Below are 17,792 nucleotides of genomic sequence, written 5' to 3' on the forward strand. Positions count from 1 at the left end.
AAATTTTACAGGTGAATATTGACTTTGATCTTGTGCTAATAATCACTTTTAACCACGTGCAAATGAATACACCAATGAAAAATGTTCGTATGTTCCGTTATCTGAAACAGGAAATTGATAATATTTATATGCGCATGTGTCAACATACTTTAACCCTGGAAAATCAGAAATCCGTCTGCTAAGGTCCTTACTATTTTAAGGAGTAAAGTAACGGTAAAATGGCAACGCAGACCTTAGAGAAAAGTAAACAGGGAATAGCAGGCGCTCAAAATGAACAAAATCTTCTATGCTTAATAGACAGAACAAATTATCCAATGCTTCAGGAAAATGGACAGAGAAAATATGGACCACCACCTGACTGGAAAGGACCGGCACCACAGAGGGGTTGTGAAATTTTCATAGGTAAAATACCCCGCGATTGCTTTGAAGATGAACTTGTTCCAGTGTTTGAAAAAATTGGAAAACTATATGAACTAAGGTTAATGATGGATTTTAGTGGTTCAAATCGTGGGTATGCATTTGTTATGTACACAAACCGCATTGATGCTCAAAGGGCAGTTAAAGAACTAAATAATTATGAATTGAGGAAAGGCAGATTAATAGGTGTTTGCATGTCTGTTGATAATTGTAGACTTTTTGTTGGAGGCATACCGAAAACAAAAGGACAGCAAGAAATCCTGCAAGAAATGATAAAAGTGACTGAAGGTGTAGTGGACGTTATAGTTTATCCAAGTGCTGTAGATAAAACGAAAAACAGAGGATTTGCTTTTGTTGAGTATGAAAATCACAGAGCTGCAGCAATGGCCAGAAGAAAATTGATCCCAGGTAGAATTCAGCTTTGGGGACACCAAATAGCAGTAGACTGGGCTGAACCAGAACAAGAGGTGGATGAAGACACAATGGGTTCAGTAGGTGTTAATTTAGGACATTGTATTGTTAAATGTAGAAGTTTCACTTGGTGTCATTGAAAATTTTAGACCATGGGCAATCTGCATTTTTGCCACACCTTTTCACTGACTTAAGAGCCAAATCTATATATAAAATTAAAGTTTGATAAGAGTTTCTTTTCTTCCAAATTATTTTTCGTCCTGAACATGCATGAAATATTTGCCACTGAACGTTAACAAGGATTTGTATAGTAAGACTATATAAATCCTTGACGTTAAGCAACAAACTATCAATCCAAAATTTTTATTGACTTGATTCATTATGCACTGTTCTTATTTTAAACTCTTACTCTAAAAATATACAGTGCCTATACCAAGTCATTCTATTAACAGGATTCATTTGCAGAATGCAAGTTTAAATTAATGTATTATATGGCCATGTTCAAATCTGTATCAGAATCTTAATTTGAAATACTTTAATAGAAAATTTGTGGAAAAAGGGATATTTTTCTCAGGAAATCTGAATTATGTATCATATTGTGCCATAATTCAGACTTCCAGATCCAAAGTATTAGTAGCAAATAAAAACTGTTGATTTTCTTTATTATGTAGCTTGCTTTGCAATCTATGGGTTATTTTTTTATAATATTATAATTGTGATAACTACACTTTTAGTCAAGTACATGTACATGTACACAAGCATGCCAAGAAATCCTCGCTAAAAATTCCGGTCGACCTCCTACGGCAACCATTAGTAATTAAAGATTTGATTTCATTCAACAAATTAATTTATGACCTTTGTGTACGTGTCGTTTAGAATACGGCAATATACCAAATGGTCAATATTAATCATCCATGTAATTTGCTCCATGGGATATTTTCATAAAAAGGACGCTATTTCTTGGCATGGGAATTCGAACATGGAAGAAATACCATTCACAGTTTGTCTTACATTTGTTTTTCTCTCTTTTAATTAAATAAAAGAAAATATCTTTCAGATGTAGAGTTCATAAGATAAAAATATTCCCTATGGAACACCTCCCCCCTTTTTTTTGTGTTCACAATTTTAAACTGAATAAAGTTTTCCAATCTAATTAAAACCTTGCTTTCTAACCGATCTATTCATGTACTGGACAGGCAACTTTCTTTATTTAATAAGAAAATCTACAATGCCGTTATACACATGCATGTTGTTTGTTGGCAGTCCCCGCCCGCAAACAAAGAAATAGCCCAACTCCAAGATACTATATTCCTCCATCACGTGATTTATACCACGCGGAGCTTACATAAGAATAAATACCTAATATGGAAAGTGAAACTACAAAATAAAACAAAGTCCGAAGGCACATAGAAGAAAATGAAGGTTTTATTTTTGGCAAAGGGTGCCGGGGTAATCCTCTCTGTGTTCGAAGTATACACGAAATATTTGCCACTGCCCCTTTTTCTGTTCTATGAATTCTAACCCTGCGTTTTCTATCTGTTACAGGAGAAAGGAAGAAAGACCATTCACACTTTGTCTTACATTTGTTTTTCTCTCTTTTAATTAAATAAAAGAAAATATCTTTCATATGTAGAGTTCATAAGATAAAATATTCCCTATGGAACACCTCCCCCCTTTTTTTGGTGCTCTCTATTCTAAACCCTCGAATAAAGCTTGCTTTCTAACCGATCTATTCATGTACCGGACAGGCAACTTTCTTTATTTAATTAGAAAATCTACAATGCCGTTATACACATGCATTTTGTTTGCTGGGAGTCCCCGCTTGCAAAGAAATAAATAGCCCAACTCCAAGATACTATATTCCTGATTCACGTGATTTTTACCACGCGGAGCTTACTTTAGAATAAATACCTAATATGGAAAGTGAAACTACAATTCAAAACATAAAGTCCGAAGGCACATAGAAGAAAATGAAGGATTTATTTTTGGCAAAGGGTGCCGGGGTAATCCTCTCTGTGTTCGAAGTATACACGAAATATTTGCCACTGCCCCTTTTTCTGTTCTATGAATTCTAACCCTGCGTTTTCTATCTGTTACATGCCAAGAAATCCTCGCTAAAAATTCCGGTCGACCTCCTACGGCAACCATTAGTAATTAAAAATTTGATTTCATTCAACAAATTAATTTATGACCTTCGTGTACATGTATGTACGTGTCGTGTAGAATACGGCAATATACCAAATGGTCAATATTAATCATCCATGTAATTTGCTCCATGGGATATTTGCAGAATTTCAACGGAGGCAATTTCTTGGCATGATTGAACAATGAAACACCCATTCAGGATTACCTTCGGTATATATACATGTATATATATCATATAATTTTGAAGACTACAATATGTATTCCATACATAATCATCAATGTTCTTATTATAAGAATATGCTTACATGTATAAGAATAGATTAAGTATAAAAATGAAATATGAGAGAAAATGGGTCTAGCAAACCGATATTAGGAATTCACTCCTACAAAAAAAAAGAGAGAGCAAGCTTGCCAATGACAAAAATAATTAAAATGCATGTTCATTTTGTAGAAGGCAGCATGTGGTTTTCAACAATAGACAGCACTGGTGTCTATACATTATGTCAATCTCTAAATTGTCCTGATTCTGTTAAAGCTGTACATGTGAATAAATTAAAAAGAAACTATCAAAAATCTACTTTCAACACAAAATTTTCTACAAGGCAAAAAACTGAAAGACAACCATTGATTAGCATGACATGAATTAGCAGATAAGTTACCTTTATTGAGATTTCCACTTCAAAAATATCAGTAATAAATCCTCTGAATTTTTAACAAAACCCTTGTCAAAATAGTGATAAAACAAAGTTTATGTATAACATGAGTCGATAATGATGAGACATTTTATGATTTTCAATAGTTGCAGCTCTAATTTCCTTGCATAATAAAATTCAAAACAACACAGATTTGAAGAGGAGCACATAATCCTTAAATGCTGCAAGTGTCTCACTGTATCTTATTAGTCCCCTTCCGTCTGTCAGTCCAGCAAATCAGTTTTCAACATTTTTTTCTTAATGCTTGAAGATATTGATTTGATATTTAGTCTATAGTTTTATCATGACCAGTTACAGATTAAGTTTGAATTTTGTTCCCATCTGATGATTTTGTGCAGAGTTATGGTCCTTGGACTTTGAAAATTCACCCCAGTAATCAGTTTTCTGCACTTTTTCTCGTCATGCTTGAAGATATAGATTTGATAATTGACTTATAGTTTGACCCTGACAAGTTACAGATCAAATTTGAAATTTTGTTCTGATCTGATGATTTTGTGCAGAGTTTTGGTCCTTGGACTTAGAAAAATTCATGCTAATAATCAATTTTCCACACTTTTATTTTGTTATGCTTGAAGATATTGATTTGATATTTGGTATGCTACTATGTAGTTTTACCATGATAAGTTACAGATCAAGTTTCGAATTATGTTTGGTTCAGTTCGTATTATCATTCATCATGCTTGAAGATATTGATTTGATATTTCTTGTATAGTTTACACCATGACAAGTTATAGATCAAGTTAGCATTTTGTTCCAGTTCAATGAATTTATAACTGGTAAGGGACTATGTATTGCCATGCAATACTCTCAGAATGCTTGTTCTAGCATATGTTATGTTCTACATTTGTTTTTCTTTCCATATGTGTTTTTTGGCAATTTTACTTAACAGATTCAAGTTTCAGGATAGTATTTTTGTGTGGTTATTGCATTTTCTGCTATATAGTGTTGAATAATCGGTTGAAATTACCAACCGATTATCTATTACTATCTGTTGACAGCAACCAACCGACTATCGGTTATAATCGCATCATTATACTTCGCTCTATTTTATATGAAATCATGCGTTCAGCCACATTGTACATGTCTAATTTTGCATATATTCCATATCATTGCAGTTTTTTATATGTTCATGTTCATTTTCATATTTTATTTAGCAATTACAACAATGAATCAATTAGAATCCCAATTCAGATTGAACATATTTTGTCTTATAGTTGCAACATTTATTACCAACAATGACACTAAAATTTCTAAATTTTAGTTATATCACTCACATTATAATTTCAAAAACATAGCTGTATCAAAATTTGAATGCTTCTCATTAAAAAAGATGTATAAAATATCTAACCTTAAGCAATTTAGAAATAATCAATAAACAAAATGATAAATAAAACAATGTATTTGCATTGAAATATATACATTTAACTAAGGGGATCCAACCAATGTCTGTTAATTCATGTGGAATGCATATTATTCACTTTTGGGCCAAAATTAAAAAAATGGTTTGTTTGCTATAGCCCGACCAACCCGATTGAAACCCTCCCGACTGTAAAGTTTTTATTGAAAAAAAATTGTGAAGTCTTTTTTTTTATCATTTTTACGATTTTGGATTTTTTTCATTACTTTTCCGTATCCGGTCGTCTTTTTCTCTTCCACTTTGGTCCTGGTCGCAAAGGCGCTTTGAACGTTAACCTGGAAGCCTGTGTATACTCATGGTGTAAAGCACTAAATTGATTCGGATGTCAGAGGTTTCATTTGCAAATTTTGTCCAGACATGGATGCTTTGTTTTAAATAAATGAATGCGAGCTCACCCATGACGATGAGCAAAAATGTTAGGCTCTGTGTTTCTGCTGTGTTTGAGGGAAATCCCTGAGTCTGGTTTCATCAGTGGTCGACTCAATAAGTTGTATATTTGTGTGTTATTTATGCTTTTTTGTTTTATTTCGTATGTTATATTGGACCATACAACGGTTGTCTTTGGATAGTAGTTGATTTTTATACGAGCTCAGTATCATATTGTGTTCTGAAAAGTCGAGCGGACTATACCAGCTTATGCTTTGATAATAGTTCTTGTAAATTTTTATTTCTTGTATAAGATATAATGGGCTAATGATTAAATATGTTCACACATTGAGGGTTTTTGTGAAATAAGATTCCAGTGTTTCATTATTTTATTTTTTAGTTTCTGTATAGATGGGTTGAATTTTGTTAATATTACTAGTGGTTGTTCCTGTTTCGTTGGGCGTTGTATAAGCAAATGTTCCCTTTCTGTATTTTGTGTTTGATAAAAAATCGTTGATTTCAGATATTTTACATCCTCGTTTGAGGAAACATATTTTAAAAGCTTCCAACTGTTTTTTAAGTTCAGTTTGCTGCTTTTATTTCTGATGTATCTCAATACTTCACCCTTGATAAATCCTTTGAAAACACTTTTTAAGGTGTGAGCTTTGTCTGTGCAGATATTGAAATGTTTCAGTTGGTTTGAAATGGGTTATATTCTGGTGGGTTTCAACCCACCCCCACTGAAAAATTGTCATTTTAAGTCTATTTTTCGATTTAAATACAACCTTGAGAGGTGAACATTGACCAAACTGTGTTTCCTTGTCATTCAAATATTACCTTATAGTTACAGCAGTCTAACCAGACTGACTGGAAGTATATGTGACTTGAGTGCCTTGCTGGGGAATTATTATTGGCAAGCCAGGTCTGCCTAAATGTCCGTTTATACAGATTTCTGACAAAATGTAGACCTAAATTTTACAGACTATATTATACCTCCTTGTGTTCCTGTACCACCTATGCATGTATTTATGATAATAGTTAATACCTACAGTCCATACCAGTAACATAGTGGCCATCAAAAGACTCCCACCCCACCTGATTTTGGATACTTTTTACGTTTTTCCGATTTTGAACTCTAAAAAGGCCTTTCAGTTGTCATATTTTAATAAACAAACATCTGGGAAGAGTTTTTGGACCAACAATTACATGATTGCACTCATTGCTGTCAAGACAGTTCAGCTGGGGCAGTTCTTAAGGAATGGTTGGTTGCAATCACGACTACAGGCAGGATTGGGGACCAAGGGATTAAATAGTCCATTATATTTTCCAAAAAACAAAAAAACCCTACCTACCGACCCAATCTTTTTTATGGAACTCGGACTATGGCAAACCAACATTTTTTTAAATGTGGCCTTGTGATGATTATTCCAGGGCTTCCAAAAAATATTTTAGCCAACCGGACATTTTTTTTTTTGTCTTATCCCGATTTCAATCCCTTAAGACTTAGTAATAAAAGGCAACCACAGTAATCAGTTGGGCATCATATAAATTATGATCGACACAAAAACAATATTTAACATGATTTTTTTATATAAATTCGATGTTCTGGCATTAACTGTTAAATTGATAGTGCACCATTCGAAGTGTGCAACATCAGCGTACTAATATCTGCCTTAGACTCTTTATTTGTGCAAAAATACGCTGTCAATAACTTCACTTTCGTTTTTAAAAAAGTACATTTTCCTAATACCGGATGTTGACTTGACAATGGTAAAACACGGACCAGAGACGGATACGTAAAATCCATGTACGTTTACAAAGCACGATTGAGTTTAAGTAACTCTTTCCGCGTTATTTCTTCAGGAAAATACTTGAAATGAACGTTAGATAAAGGTATCAATGATATTTTTAGCCTTTTTGAAAATTGGGATGCATAATTAAATCTGCGCACATGTGCACGAGTGCACAAGTTCAAACAGCGTGGTTCTGACGATTTTTCACTTAAAACCTTTTATTACTACCTTTTTAAATTTTCACCAAATCATATTTATTTACGTTTTCTGATAATCTAAATTTTGTTGACTAAATTAATTAGATGCAAACTGCTGAAATTTAAGAAAATAACTTTCAATAGACCAATCAATGTCAGGTACAAAATAGTTTACCTGTCGCCTGAACAGGTAAATTTCAGCTGTCGGAGAACTAATTAAACTTGATTTTAAAGTAGGGTTTGTTTTGATAGTAATTATTCATCATGTCACTTATATGACCGGAAATGTGTGGCTGTTTAAGCCAAAAGGTCAGGTCAAAAAGATCGCAGAAACTTCAATTTTTTTTTCTGAACTATGTTAAAATGTCCGTTTCAGCATCAGCACAACAAGTCATTTGTATAATTTATCGGACAAGTCCGGAAAATACGACCGTTTTGGAAGCCCTGGATTATTCTTCTGTCAGCTGTGTCACTCGTCCGTCTGTACTTATAGTCATAAGAATACAGAATTCTTTCATAGTTGGTCCGTATCTGATCAATATATTTGTACAAACCGGTAAAATTTACAAAAATAAACAATGTTTGACAAGCAATTTGGAAAGGAAGCTGACGTTTTTAATGCAACAAATGGATGAAACTTTAATAAAAGGCAATTTGTAGCACATTCTAATGTAGCAACAAATTTATTTTGTACGCTATCGAGTAACAAGTACTGGAAGTGAAAGAAAGTATTTCATGAAAATTTATTTATTTTAAATAACATACGGTCAATCTGACTGTAAAGTCAATGCTTTTACCACGTCTAGAAAGAAAGAAATTGCTTATGTCTTTGATTATAGGATGTTTGACATTGTTATTGTCATCTACTGATATTTTTTATTACAATTTGAACAAAATCACAATCAATTATCGACATCGCAAAGCCCAACCTACTGATTTCCGACCTATTCCGATCATCGGAACAACACTACTGCTATAATTTGTGTTTATGATTTTATATAGGTGAAGATATTGTATGTTAGAAACTTGATGTTGGACACAACAGAAGAGACATTGCATCAGGTCTTTACCAAGGCTTGTGGGAGGGAAAACAGTGTGGAAAGAGTAAAGAAAATCAGAGATTATGCCTTTATCCACTTCAGAGAACGAGAGGATGCTTTAAAAGCCCTGAACATGACAAATAGTATGTTAAAAAATATATTTACTTAGTTTTCTCAATTAAATTGTTTCACATTTTTCATGTCAGAGCCTTTTATAGCCAACTATAGGGTATGCTTTTTTTCTCATTGTTGAAGGCCATATGGTTGCTTATAATTGCTAACATCCACTTCATTTGAACTTAGGTGGATAGTTGTCTCATTTGCAATCATAACACATCTCATTATTTTTATATTTAAGTACAGGTAATAGTTAATACATGTATAGTTACAAAATGTATATGGCATATTTTTTTTAGAAAATATGAAATTTATACTACATGTAGTACCAATACTTCCAACCCATAACAACATAGTCTTAACCTTTTTTAGCATTGCATTATTAAGAAATAAAACAGTTATCAGTTTTTTACAATCAGCATTTGGTTTTGCAATATGATACATATGTATTATGAGTCCAAGGGTATTTCCTTTGTCTGTAGAACAATATCTTTCACTAAATTGGAATTGGAAGGGTATAGGGTATCTGTTACAAAACTATTTAATTTTTTTTACTTCAGATCAGAGTATTGATGGGTCAAAAGTGGAAGTAGTTTTAGCCAAGCCAGTGGATAAGAATGACTATAGGATTTATGCAAGAGGCAAAACAGCATTACAACAGGTAAATACAGGAGATAATTATGAATATTATATAGGGTGCAGTCAAATAAGACCTGTATGAAGTTGACTGAACAGCTAATGTTTTGTAAAACAGCAACCAAAAGGTAAACCTAGAGATTAATCTTCAACACTTGTCCCCCTCCATCCTCCCTGTATATTGCTGTTAATAAATATATAGGGCCTATGGTACCAATAACCAAGTCACCATTCCTTTGAAGCCTGAACCAAATGCTTAGAAGAAGTTACAATGCGCATGAAGCATCTGTTCTACACTAATCAGAGATCAGTAAAGGGGTTAAGACATGCCAACTGTTTATTGTATAAAGTTATAAACTGAACAAACACAAGTTTGGGAGAAAGAACCACAGTTTAATGTTATCTTTGCGTATCAATAAAGCAATTAACATATTTACAAACAAAGCAAAATCAAGTTGCATAAGTGAAACATTTGAAATCAATGTGCAATTGTGTGAATTGATATTTATTTCAATTGGAATTGGAACTATACCCAAATATTAAAGTGCATAAATTTACACAAATGTACACAGTTTAAATTTTGCAGTGAGGCTAAAAGATATCTAATATTATTGTATTTTCCAGTCAATACATGTATATTTCTAGGGTTTCCTAAAATTAGATTAAAAAGGACCGTTGAGCTGTTGGCATTACTTGTAAATTTTTTTGTAGTACCATATTGTCTTTCAAACATTCAGATTTTGCAACGTACTGTATTAGATTTATTTTTTATTTCCCCTTTGCTCCCTTTGCAAGTTTTCAATATACATTTAATTAGTAGGGAACTCTTTGGTAAATATTTCAGGATGAACAAGACAGTGATATTGAGGAGCTTTCAGAAGCATTGTCTCTGTTACAGGTGCTATGTTTTGCATTATTGTTCTAACAAAATTGCATGGTGTTAAATATTTTAATTGCTTTTAGTTTTAACTTCACAAAGAATGGTTACATTTTGGTCACAAAGTTTAATTATATTTGTCCGTATTATTATGAATAAAAGGAGATATGGAGGTAGTGTGCTTTAAAGTCTATGATAGACATTACACTGTTTGCCATTGACATAATATGAGTTGGAGTTATTTCCCTTGGTCACCATGTTGGAAAGAAAACTGGTTGATTTTCTTATTTGACTAACCAAATTTTAATATGTGGTATTTGTGAGCAAGCCTTACTAAAGCCTTATAAATCCAAGTAATGAATTATTCCAATCTTAGATGAATGAAAATTGTTCTGAAGTCTGGGGTCAACATAATAGGTTGACTTTGGTTGATCAATTGTGAACGAATTTGTGGACTTTGCCTTTCAACAATGTGGCAAGGGAAAGAATCACATGTAACTCAAATTATTTCTGAGTATGGAAAACTGTTTGTGTCTTTATAACATAAATATATCTAGCTGTTTTAAATACATCTGTCCAGTCCATCCATTTGAAATTTAATTTTATGTGATAACAGATTATTTTTTATCTGGCTGAACTTATTGATTACACTTAACTAATAGGCCAAAAAATGTATATGTGTGTTAACGATTATATCCATGAAAATTATAGGTTGGTCGTCATTTCATTTTATATTGTTCAGGGAATACAGTCATAACATGATCACAAATTTCATTGTTTACAGTAGTTTAAAAGCAGAAAAGTACTTAATTTAGAAAGAGAAATTTTCAAACAAATTATTTATATGTTTTACATTATTCAATACAATTTCCACAAATTCATTTCATCTTTTTCATCAATTCTTTTAGATTCCAAACTATACCTGATTGTTCTCCTTTCATTATGAGAACCACTGTAAGATTGTTTTTATACAGGATTTTCATGCCACTTAGGAAGATATTGCCTAATCATTAATTTTCCAAAAATAAAATAAAATGGTTCAGAGTCAGTGATAAGAATTAGGCTTTGCTGGGCAACTGTAAACACATGTATATACTGTTTTTGCCTTGCAGTGTATGGCAGATGATGCATATTTTTTTAGTTGATAAAACCAAATAAAATGTACATATACAGGGAATTGAACAATCACATTTATGTATATGATTGGATTATCTAACATTTAAACTCTGTTAAATAATGTTACAACAATCTATTTTTATATTATAATCTATGTATGTAAATACTAAAAAAAATATTGTATCTTGTTTTTACATGGTTTGGATAAAACAGTTAGCAACATAATTTGTCCAAGAATGCAAGAGCTGTTTACATTTACAATATCGCATTATTAAGTCTCCCAAACGAAGTTTGGGAAGACTTATTGTTTTTGCTCAGTTCTTATTATTATTATTATTCTTCTTCTTCTTCTTCTTCTTCTTCTTCTTCTTCTTCTTCTTCTTCTTCCGCCGCTTTTAAATTTGAACTTGTCCGCACCCGTTCTCCAAAACCGCTTGTCGGATTAACTTAGGGTTTCACAATATGTTAGACTAACATGTCTAGTGGTGCAATCAGGGTTTTGTTTTTGCAATGGGGTTTATAAAGGGGTACTTTGAGGGGCAAAAAGAAAAGAGGGTTTTACTATAGAACCCTATGGGATTTTATTTTTTAAAATTTTCAAATGATTATAAATTGAAAACCGTTCGTGATAGACACAAACTTTTTAATTGAAAATGTTCTAAATGATAAAGCCCATTAAATGAAATACAGGGTTAGTCCCCAGGGGTCACCCCCACCCCCTGCCATTTAAGAAAGTTCTAATACCTTGTAAGTGGTCAAGATCCCCACCCCTAAACCATATATATTCTGGTTTGTCATGCTAAGATGGTTTGAATGATATACAGGGTTAGTCCCCAGGGGTCATCCCCACCCCCTATCATTTGAGAAAGTTCTAATATCTTGTAAATGGTCGAGATCCCCACCCCTAAACCATATAGATTCTGGTTTGTCATGATAAAGCACATCAAATGTAATACAGGGTTAGTCCCCAGGGGTCACCCCCACCCCTGCCATTTAAGAAAGTTCTAATATCTTCTAAGTTGTCAAGATCCCCACCCCTAAACCATATATATTCTGGTTTGTCATGCTAAGATGGTTTGAATGATATAAAGGGTAAGTCCCCAGGGGTCATCCCGATCCCCTGCCATTTGAGAAAGTTCTAATATCTTGTAAATGGTCGAGATCCCCACCCCTAAACCATATATATTCTGGTTTGTCATGATAAAGCACATCAAATGAAATACAGGGTTAGTCCCCAGGGGTTACCCCCACCCCCTGCCATTTAAGAAAGTTCTAATATCTTGAAAGTGGTCAAGATCCCCACCCCTAAACCATATATATTCTGGTTTGTTATGCTAAGATGGTTTGAATGATATACAGGGTTAGTCCCCAGGGGTCATCCCGACCCCCTGCCATTTAAGAAAGTTATAATATCTTGTAAATGGTCGAGATCCCCACCCCTAAACCATATATATTCTGGTTTGTCATGATAAAGCACATCAAATGTTATACAGGGTTAGTCCCCAGCAGTCACCCCCACCCCTTGCCATTTGAGAAAGTTCTAATATCTTGTAAATGGTCGAGATCCCAACCCCTAAACCATATATATTCTGGTTTGTCATGATAAAGCACATCAAATGAAACACAGGGTTAGTCTCCAGGGGTCACCCCCACCCCCTGCCATTTAAGAAAGTTCTTATATCTTCTAAGTGGTCAAGATCCCCACCCCTAAACCATATATATTCTGGTTTGTCATGCTGAGTTGGTTTGAATGATATACAGGGTAAGTCCCCAGGGGTCATCCCGACCCCCTGCCATTTGAGAAAGTTCTAATATCTTGTAAATGGTCGAGATCCCCACCCCTAAACCATATATATTCTGGTTTGTCATGATAAAGCACATCAAATGTTATACAGGGTTATTCCCCAGCGGTCACCCCCACCCCTTGCCATTTGAGAAAGTTCTAATATCTTGTAAATGGTCGAGATCCCCACCCCTAAACCATATATATTCCGGTTTGTCATGATAAAGCACATCAAATGAAATACAGGGTTAGTCTCCAGGGGTCACCCCAACCCCCTGCCATTTAAGAAAGTTCTAATATCTTCTAAGTGGTCAAGATCCCCACCCCTAAACCATATATATTCTGGTTTGTCATGCGAAGATTGTTTGAATGATAGACAGGGTTAGTCCCCAGGGGTCATCCCGACCCCCTGCCATTTGAGAAAGTTCTAATATCTTGTAAATGGTTGAGATCCCCACCCCTAAACCATATATATTCCTATTTGTCATGTCTTGAACATTTGAATGACGTATACGGTCAGTCCCCAGGGGTTCCCCCCACCCCCAATGTTCTAATATCTTGTAAATGGTTGAGATCGCCACCCCTTAACCATATATATTCCTGTTCGTCATGTAATGAACATTTGAATGACGTATAGGGCCAGTCCCCAGGGGTTCCTCCCCACCCCCAATATTCTTGTATCTTGTAAATGGTTGAGATCTCCACCCCTAAACCATATATATTCTGGTTTGTCATGCCAAGATGATTTGAATGATATACAAGGTTAGTCCCCAGGCATCACTAATGCATATAACTTTACTTGACCAAACCAATTTTCACTGGACGTTGCCCAATGTCAGGCGACCCTGGGAATTTCGAATTATGGGAGCTTCGTTTGGGAGACTTCGTAACAGCATCCTGTTACAATCATTTCTTGTTTTCTACAGATTTTGGCCAAAAAATGGAAACTAGTATTCATGATGTCTTTTAATGAGAAAAACCTGTTGTGTTAGAAAGATTTGTTGAATATTTTTTTATACCCCCGCTTTAAAAAAGTGGGGTTATACTGTTTTATCTCTGTCTGTCCATCCGTCCATCCGTCCATCCATCCGACCGTCAGTCCGTCCATCCGTCCCATGAATATTTTTCGTCGCATCTTTCTCAGGAACTACACTAAAAGGATTTCTGAAATTTAGTATTAGGGTTTATATAAGTCAGCTATACTGTGTGATGCGTTTTCAGATTCATCACTCAACAACTTCCTGTTTACGGTCAAGTATTTGGGCAGGGTATCATCAGTGAGCAGTAGCTCACAGTTTCACTTGTTGTTGTTTAAATAGAGTTGTAGAGTGAATCACTAACAATGACAAGCATTCATCATGAATAATTACCGCTAGAGATATTTTAACTGCATCATCTTGTGTAAATACTGAAAATGAAAATACTAATTGGTAGTCTGAAGTATTGCATGTACTGTTTTTTCCATTGACTAATTTGCATGTTTTCAAGCATGAATATATTGTTACTTTTAGCTCACCTGGCCGGCCATAAGGTCATGAGAGCTTTTGCCATCACTTGGCATCTGTCATCTTTGTTTTAAATTTTTTCAAAGATCTGCTCCCCTGAAACTTCTGAACCAAGTTCAACAAAACTTGGAGTGGGATGAATGATCCTTAGGGTATCTAATATAAAGTTTGTGTGTTTTCCAGGAGTCCGTCAACAAACATGGACGTCTATTCTTTTCGGACCATGCGAGCTATTGCCATCTTTTGGCATCTGCCATCTTCGTCACTGCTTGTTAACTTTTCTTTTCATAAACAAAAGGGTCAAACTTTTTCTCTGCATAAATAAAAGGGTCAATCTGGACTAACTTGGCTACAATCACCCGTAAGGTGTCTTAGTTTAAAAATTATGTTGCTTATTTATACCTGATTAACACTGATCAAAGAAATGTGATGATTTTTTTGTTAAGGTAGTTCACCTTGATCAGCATTTCAAGATGTATAAATCAAATGATTGAAAACTTCAATTGACCCCTAAATTCTTTATACTTCTAGGAGTGATTGCCCTTAAATGCAGCTGTTTTTTACCAATTTTTGTGTTTTTGGAATCTTATTTCTATAATAGAAAGATGGAGACTGTAACGAGCAAAGATGATCAGCCACATAAGATCTACAACTAAGTTACATGACAGAATAAACATCAAAATTTGACTCCTTTTATGAGATATTGCCCTTCAGTGGTAATTTTCTTATTATTTTTTTTCATGGCTATCATCTTGAAAACTTAATTAGATAGACAGAAACTGTTAGCAGAAAAAATTTATCAGCAAGACAAGATCTACATATAGTCAATATGAAATTTATCTTCAATACACTACTGAATATAGGATTTATTGCCCTTTAATCATTTTTTTTCAACCAATTTAACATTTTGACTTTATATCTTGAAAACTTAAACAGATATATGAAACTTTCAGTAAACAAAATTGAAATTGGTTGTAACATTCCTTAGGGTCACATGTGAGGCGTCTGAAGGCTCTTGGACACTTAAGTTAATTAGTCAATAGACATTTAAGTGGACAAAATCTTGTGTTTCTTTCAGAACATTTTCTTTAGAATATAAAAATTGTATGCTACAAAAAGTTACAGGTATAATATATTTTTTGGATGAATTTGGTGGAACAAATCATTTTATTCACATTAAGTTATTCAATTATTCAAAAGCTTTTTTGTTTTATGATTTAACTGAAGAATAATTAAGAATTGAATATTGCCAACAGAATTTAAAATTAATTATATTCCTTCCATTACAGGCTTACGGTGCTTACACTACAGGAATGTATGGTGATGCTTCATCAGTTTTAGGATCAATGTATCCTCCAGGAGTACAAGGTGTACAAGGAATTGCAAGGTTTATATTAATCTCATAAATTCTATCTAAAATTTAACATATTGTTATATAGTTAAGTAATAGAAAATTGTTACAGGATTTGATACCTGATTTTACTTGTTGAACGCTGAGGTTGTAATGTTGTACTTGCCCCCTGAATTGGATGATCCAAAATTATTATAAATTTACTAAATAGCAGCTTTCATATAATCATGAGACAGTAGTCTGCTGGAAATCATTATTTATACTTGCCAATTTTGTTCTACATAAGCTCTAGGGTTCATTACCTTTAGCAAAAACTGCCAAAATAGCTTCAGTATGAGATCTTGTCATTAACATTTAGACATGAGCAATTAAGCTTTGTGTAAAAAGATAATTTGCTACAAAATGAATTTTACAAAGATGTTAATTTGTGTCAAATATCTATTTTGGTAAAGCTGTTGCTCGTATACATTTTGACCAAAAAGTATGCCTGAAATGGCTATTTTAGGTCAGAACCGTATCGCTTTGGCAAAAGATGTGCGAAAAAAGAAAATTGACCCAGGGGATACCCTTAATATATTCTTTAAATGTTGAAGAATTCTTTGCTCTTGTACGATTTTACTGCAAAGCCTGTAAGTTACTTTTCTTAAAATCTGGCTAACCCTAGGATAGAGAGGTAAAGATAACACATTTGATCCTCTTATCTGGGATTAAATGTCAGCCAGAATAATTGTTCTTTCTCATTAAAACGTTTTTATTGTTTCATTACAGGGGATTCACAGGTCGAACAGCTGTTGGAATTAGAGGGGCTATGAGAGGTAGAGGAAGAGGGGCAGCAGGAGCAAGGGGAGCAGGTGTCCTTAGATATGGAATGATTGGTGCTGGATTTTCTGGCAAGAAATACCCATCAGAGGTATACTTCTTTTCATCCACCATTTTATATTGAAAGGTTAATGTTAGGCATGAGGTGTTCTTAGTTAATTTTTTAAATGTTCGATCACTTTCCTTTATTGTAATAGCACTTTCATGTAGACTCTAGATTCTAAAAGGCCAGCAAGTATTGTTGACATTCTGTTTTATAGGTTTTTTTTGTGATTTTTAAATAGATATTGAACATTTAACACTTTAACTTGATTATAAGTGTTTCACTCTTTAACTGCAGTCCATTATGAAATTTGACACATTTGTGTCATGACATTCTACCTGCTCTGGGAAAGCTACAGTCAATGTTTTTAATGCATGTTATTGAATAAAAAAGAATATAATCCTTTTAGATTTTTGCAAGTCACAAATTTGACTTATAACAATTTTAAAAATCCATGTACATTTCCTTTTCTCTCATTTGACTATATGTATATGTAATTTGAAATATTGCATGTATGTTCGATAAGGTTGAAAGAGTGAAATATTTATATTCAAGTCACAATATTAAATTTTAAGCACAAAAATAACAAACAGAACTTTTTGTTGACTTTTTCCTCTAGTTAAGTAGGAATTGTTCATTCAAAAGCATAAAGATGTTTTTATTCAATATAACTTATATTCTGTAGAGTTAGATCTATCAGAATTCAGTAAATTAGAAAACAATTCAAACAAGACAAAAATTAACTATAAAATTTACAATAGATTAATTTAATATTTAAGTTTGGACTTTAAAAATATTTGTAAAAGCTTCACTGAACACACTATAATCATAATAATTGAGGAAGTGGCACTATAATTCTTGCATGACTAACAACCACTAACATTTGTAGGATCTTCTAGTTGATCTAATGCCTGGCATGGAATTGACACCTACTAACCCAGTAACTCTTAAACCACAAAGTTATAAACTACCAACCCAGGTAAAACAATTTTATTGTTTCCCATTTACTGGTCTCATTACTCTATAGTTACATTCATTACTTAGAT

General features: G+C 33.6%; 1 protein-coding gene across 2 annotated transcripts in view; it reads left to right on the top strand.

Annotated features, from left to right (window-relative positions):
* Nucleotides 1-213: 213 nt before the first annotated feature.
* LOC127704872 (APOBEC1 complementation factor-like) overlaps nt 214-17,792 on the top strand; it is a 40,156-nt gene continuing 22,577 nt past the window's right edge. The window contains exons 1-6 of one of the 2 annotated variants that reach the window (XM_052209103.1): nt 214-908; nt 8,462-8,642; nt 9,177-9,277; nt 15,823-15,920; nt 16,653-16,794; nt 17,636-17,725. In XM_052209103.1, coding sequence (XP_052065063.1) covers nt 219-908; nt 8,462-8,642; nt 9,177-9,277; nt 15,823-15,920; nt 16,653-16,794; nt 17,636-17,725 — 1,302 coding nt within the window. In that variant the 5' untranslated portion in view covers nt 214-218. The remainder of the gene's footprint in view (nt 909-8,461; nt 8,643-9,176; nt 9,278-15,822; nt 15,921-16,652; nt 16,795-17,635; nt 17,726-17,792) is intronic. The other variant, XM_052209102.1, reaches the window with a different exon arrangement.

Source organism: Mytilus californianus, unplaced genomic scaffold (assembly GCF_021869535.1).
Source record: "Mytilus californianus isolate M0D057914Y unplaced genomic scaffold, xbMytCali1.0.p SCAF_6, whole genome shotgun sequence".
Classification (NCBI taxonomy): Eukaryota; Metazoa; Mollusca; class Bivalvia; order Mytilida; family Mytilidae; genus Mytilus; species Mytilus californianus.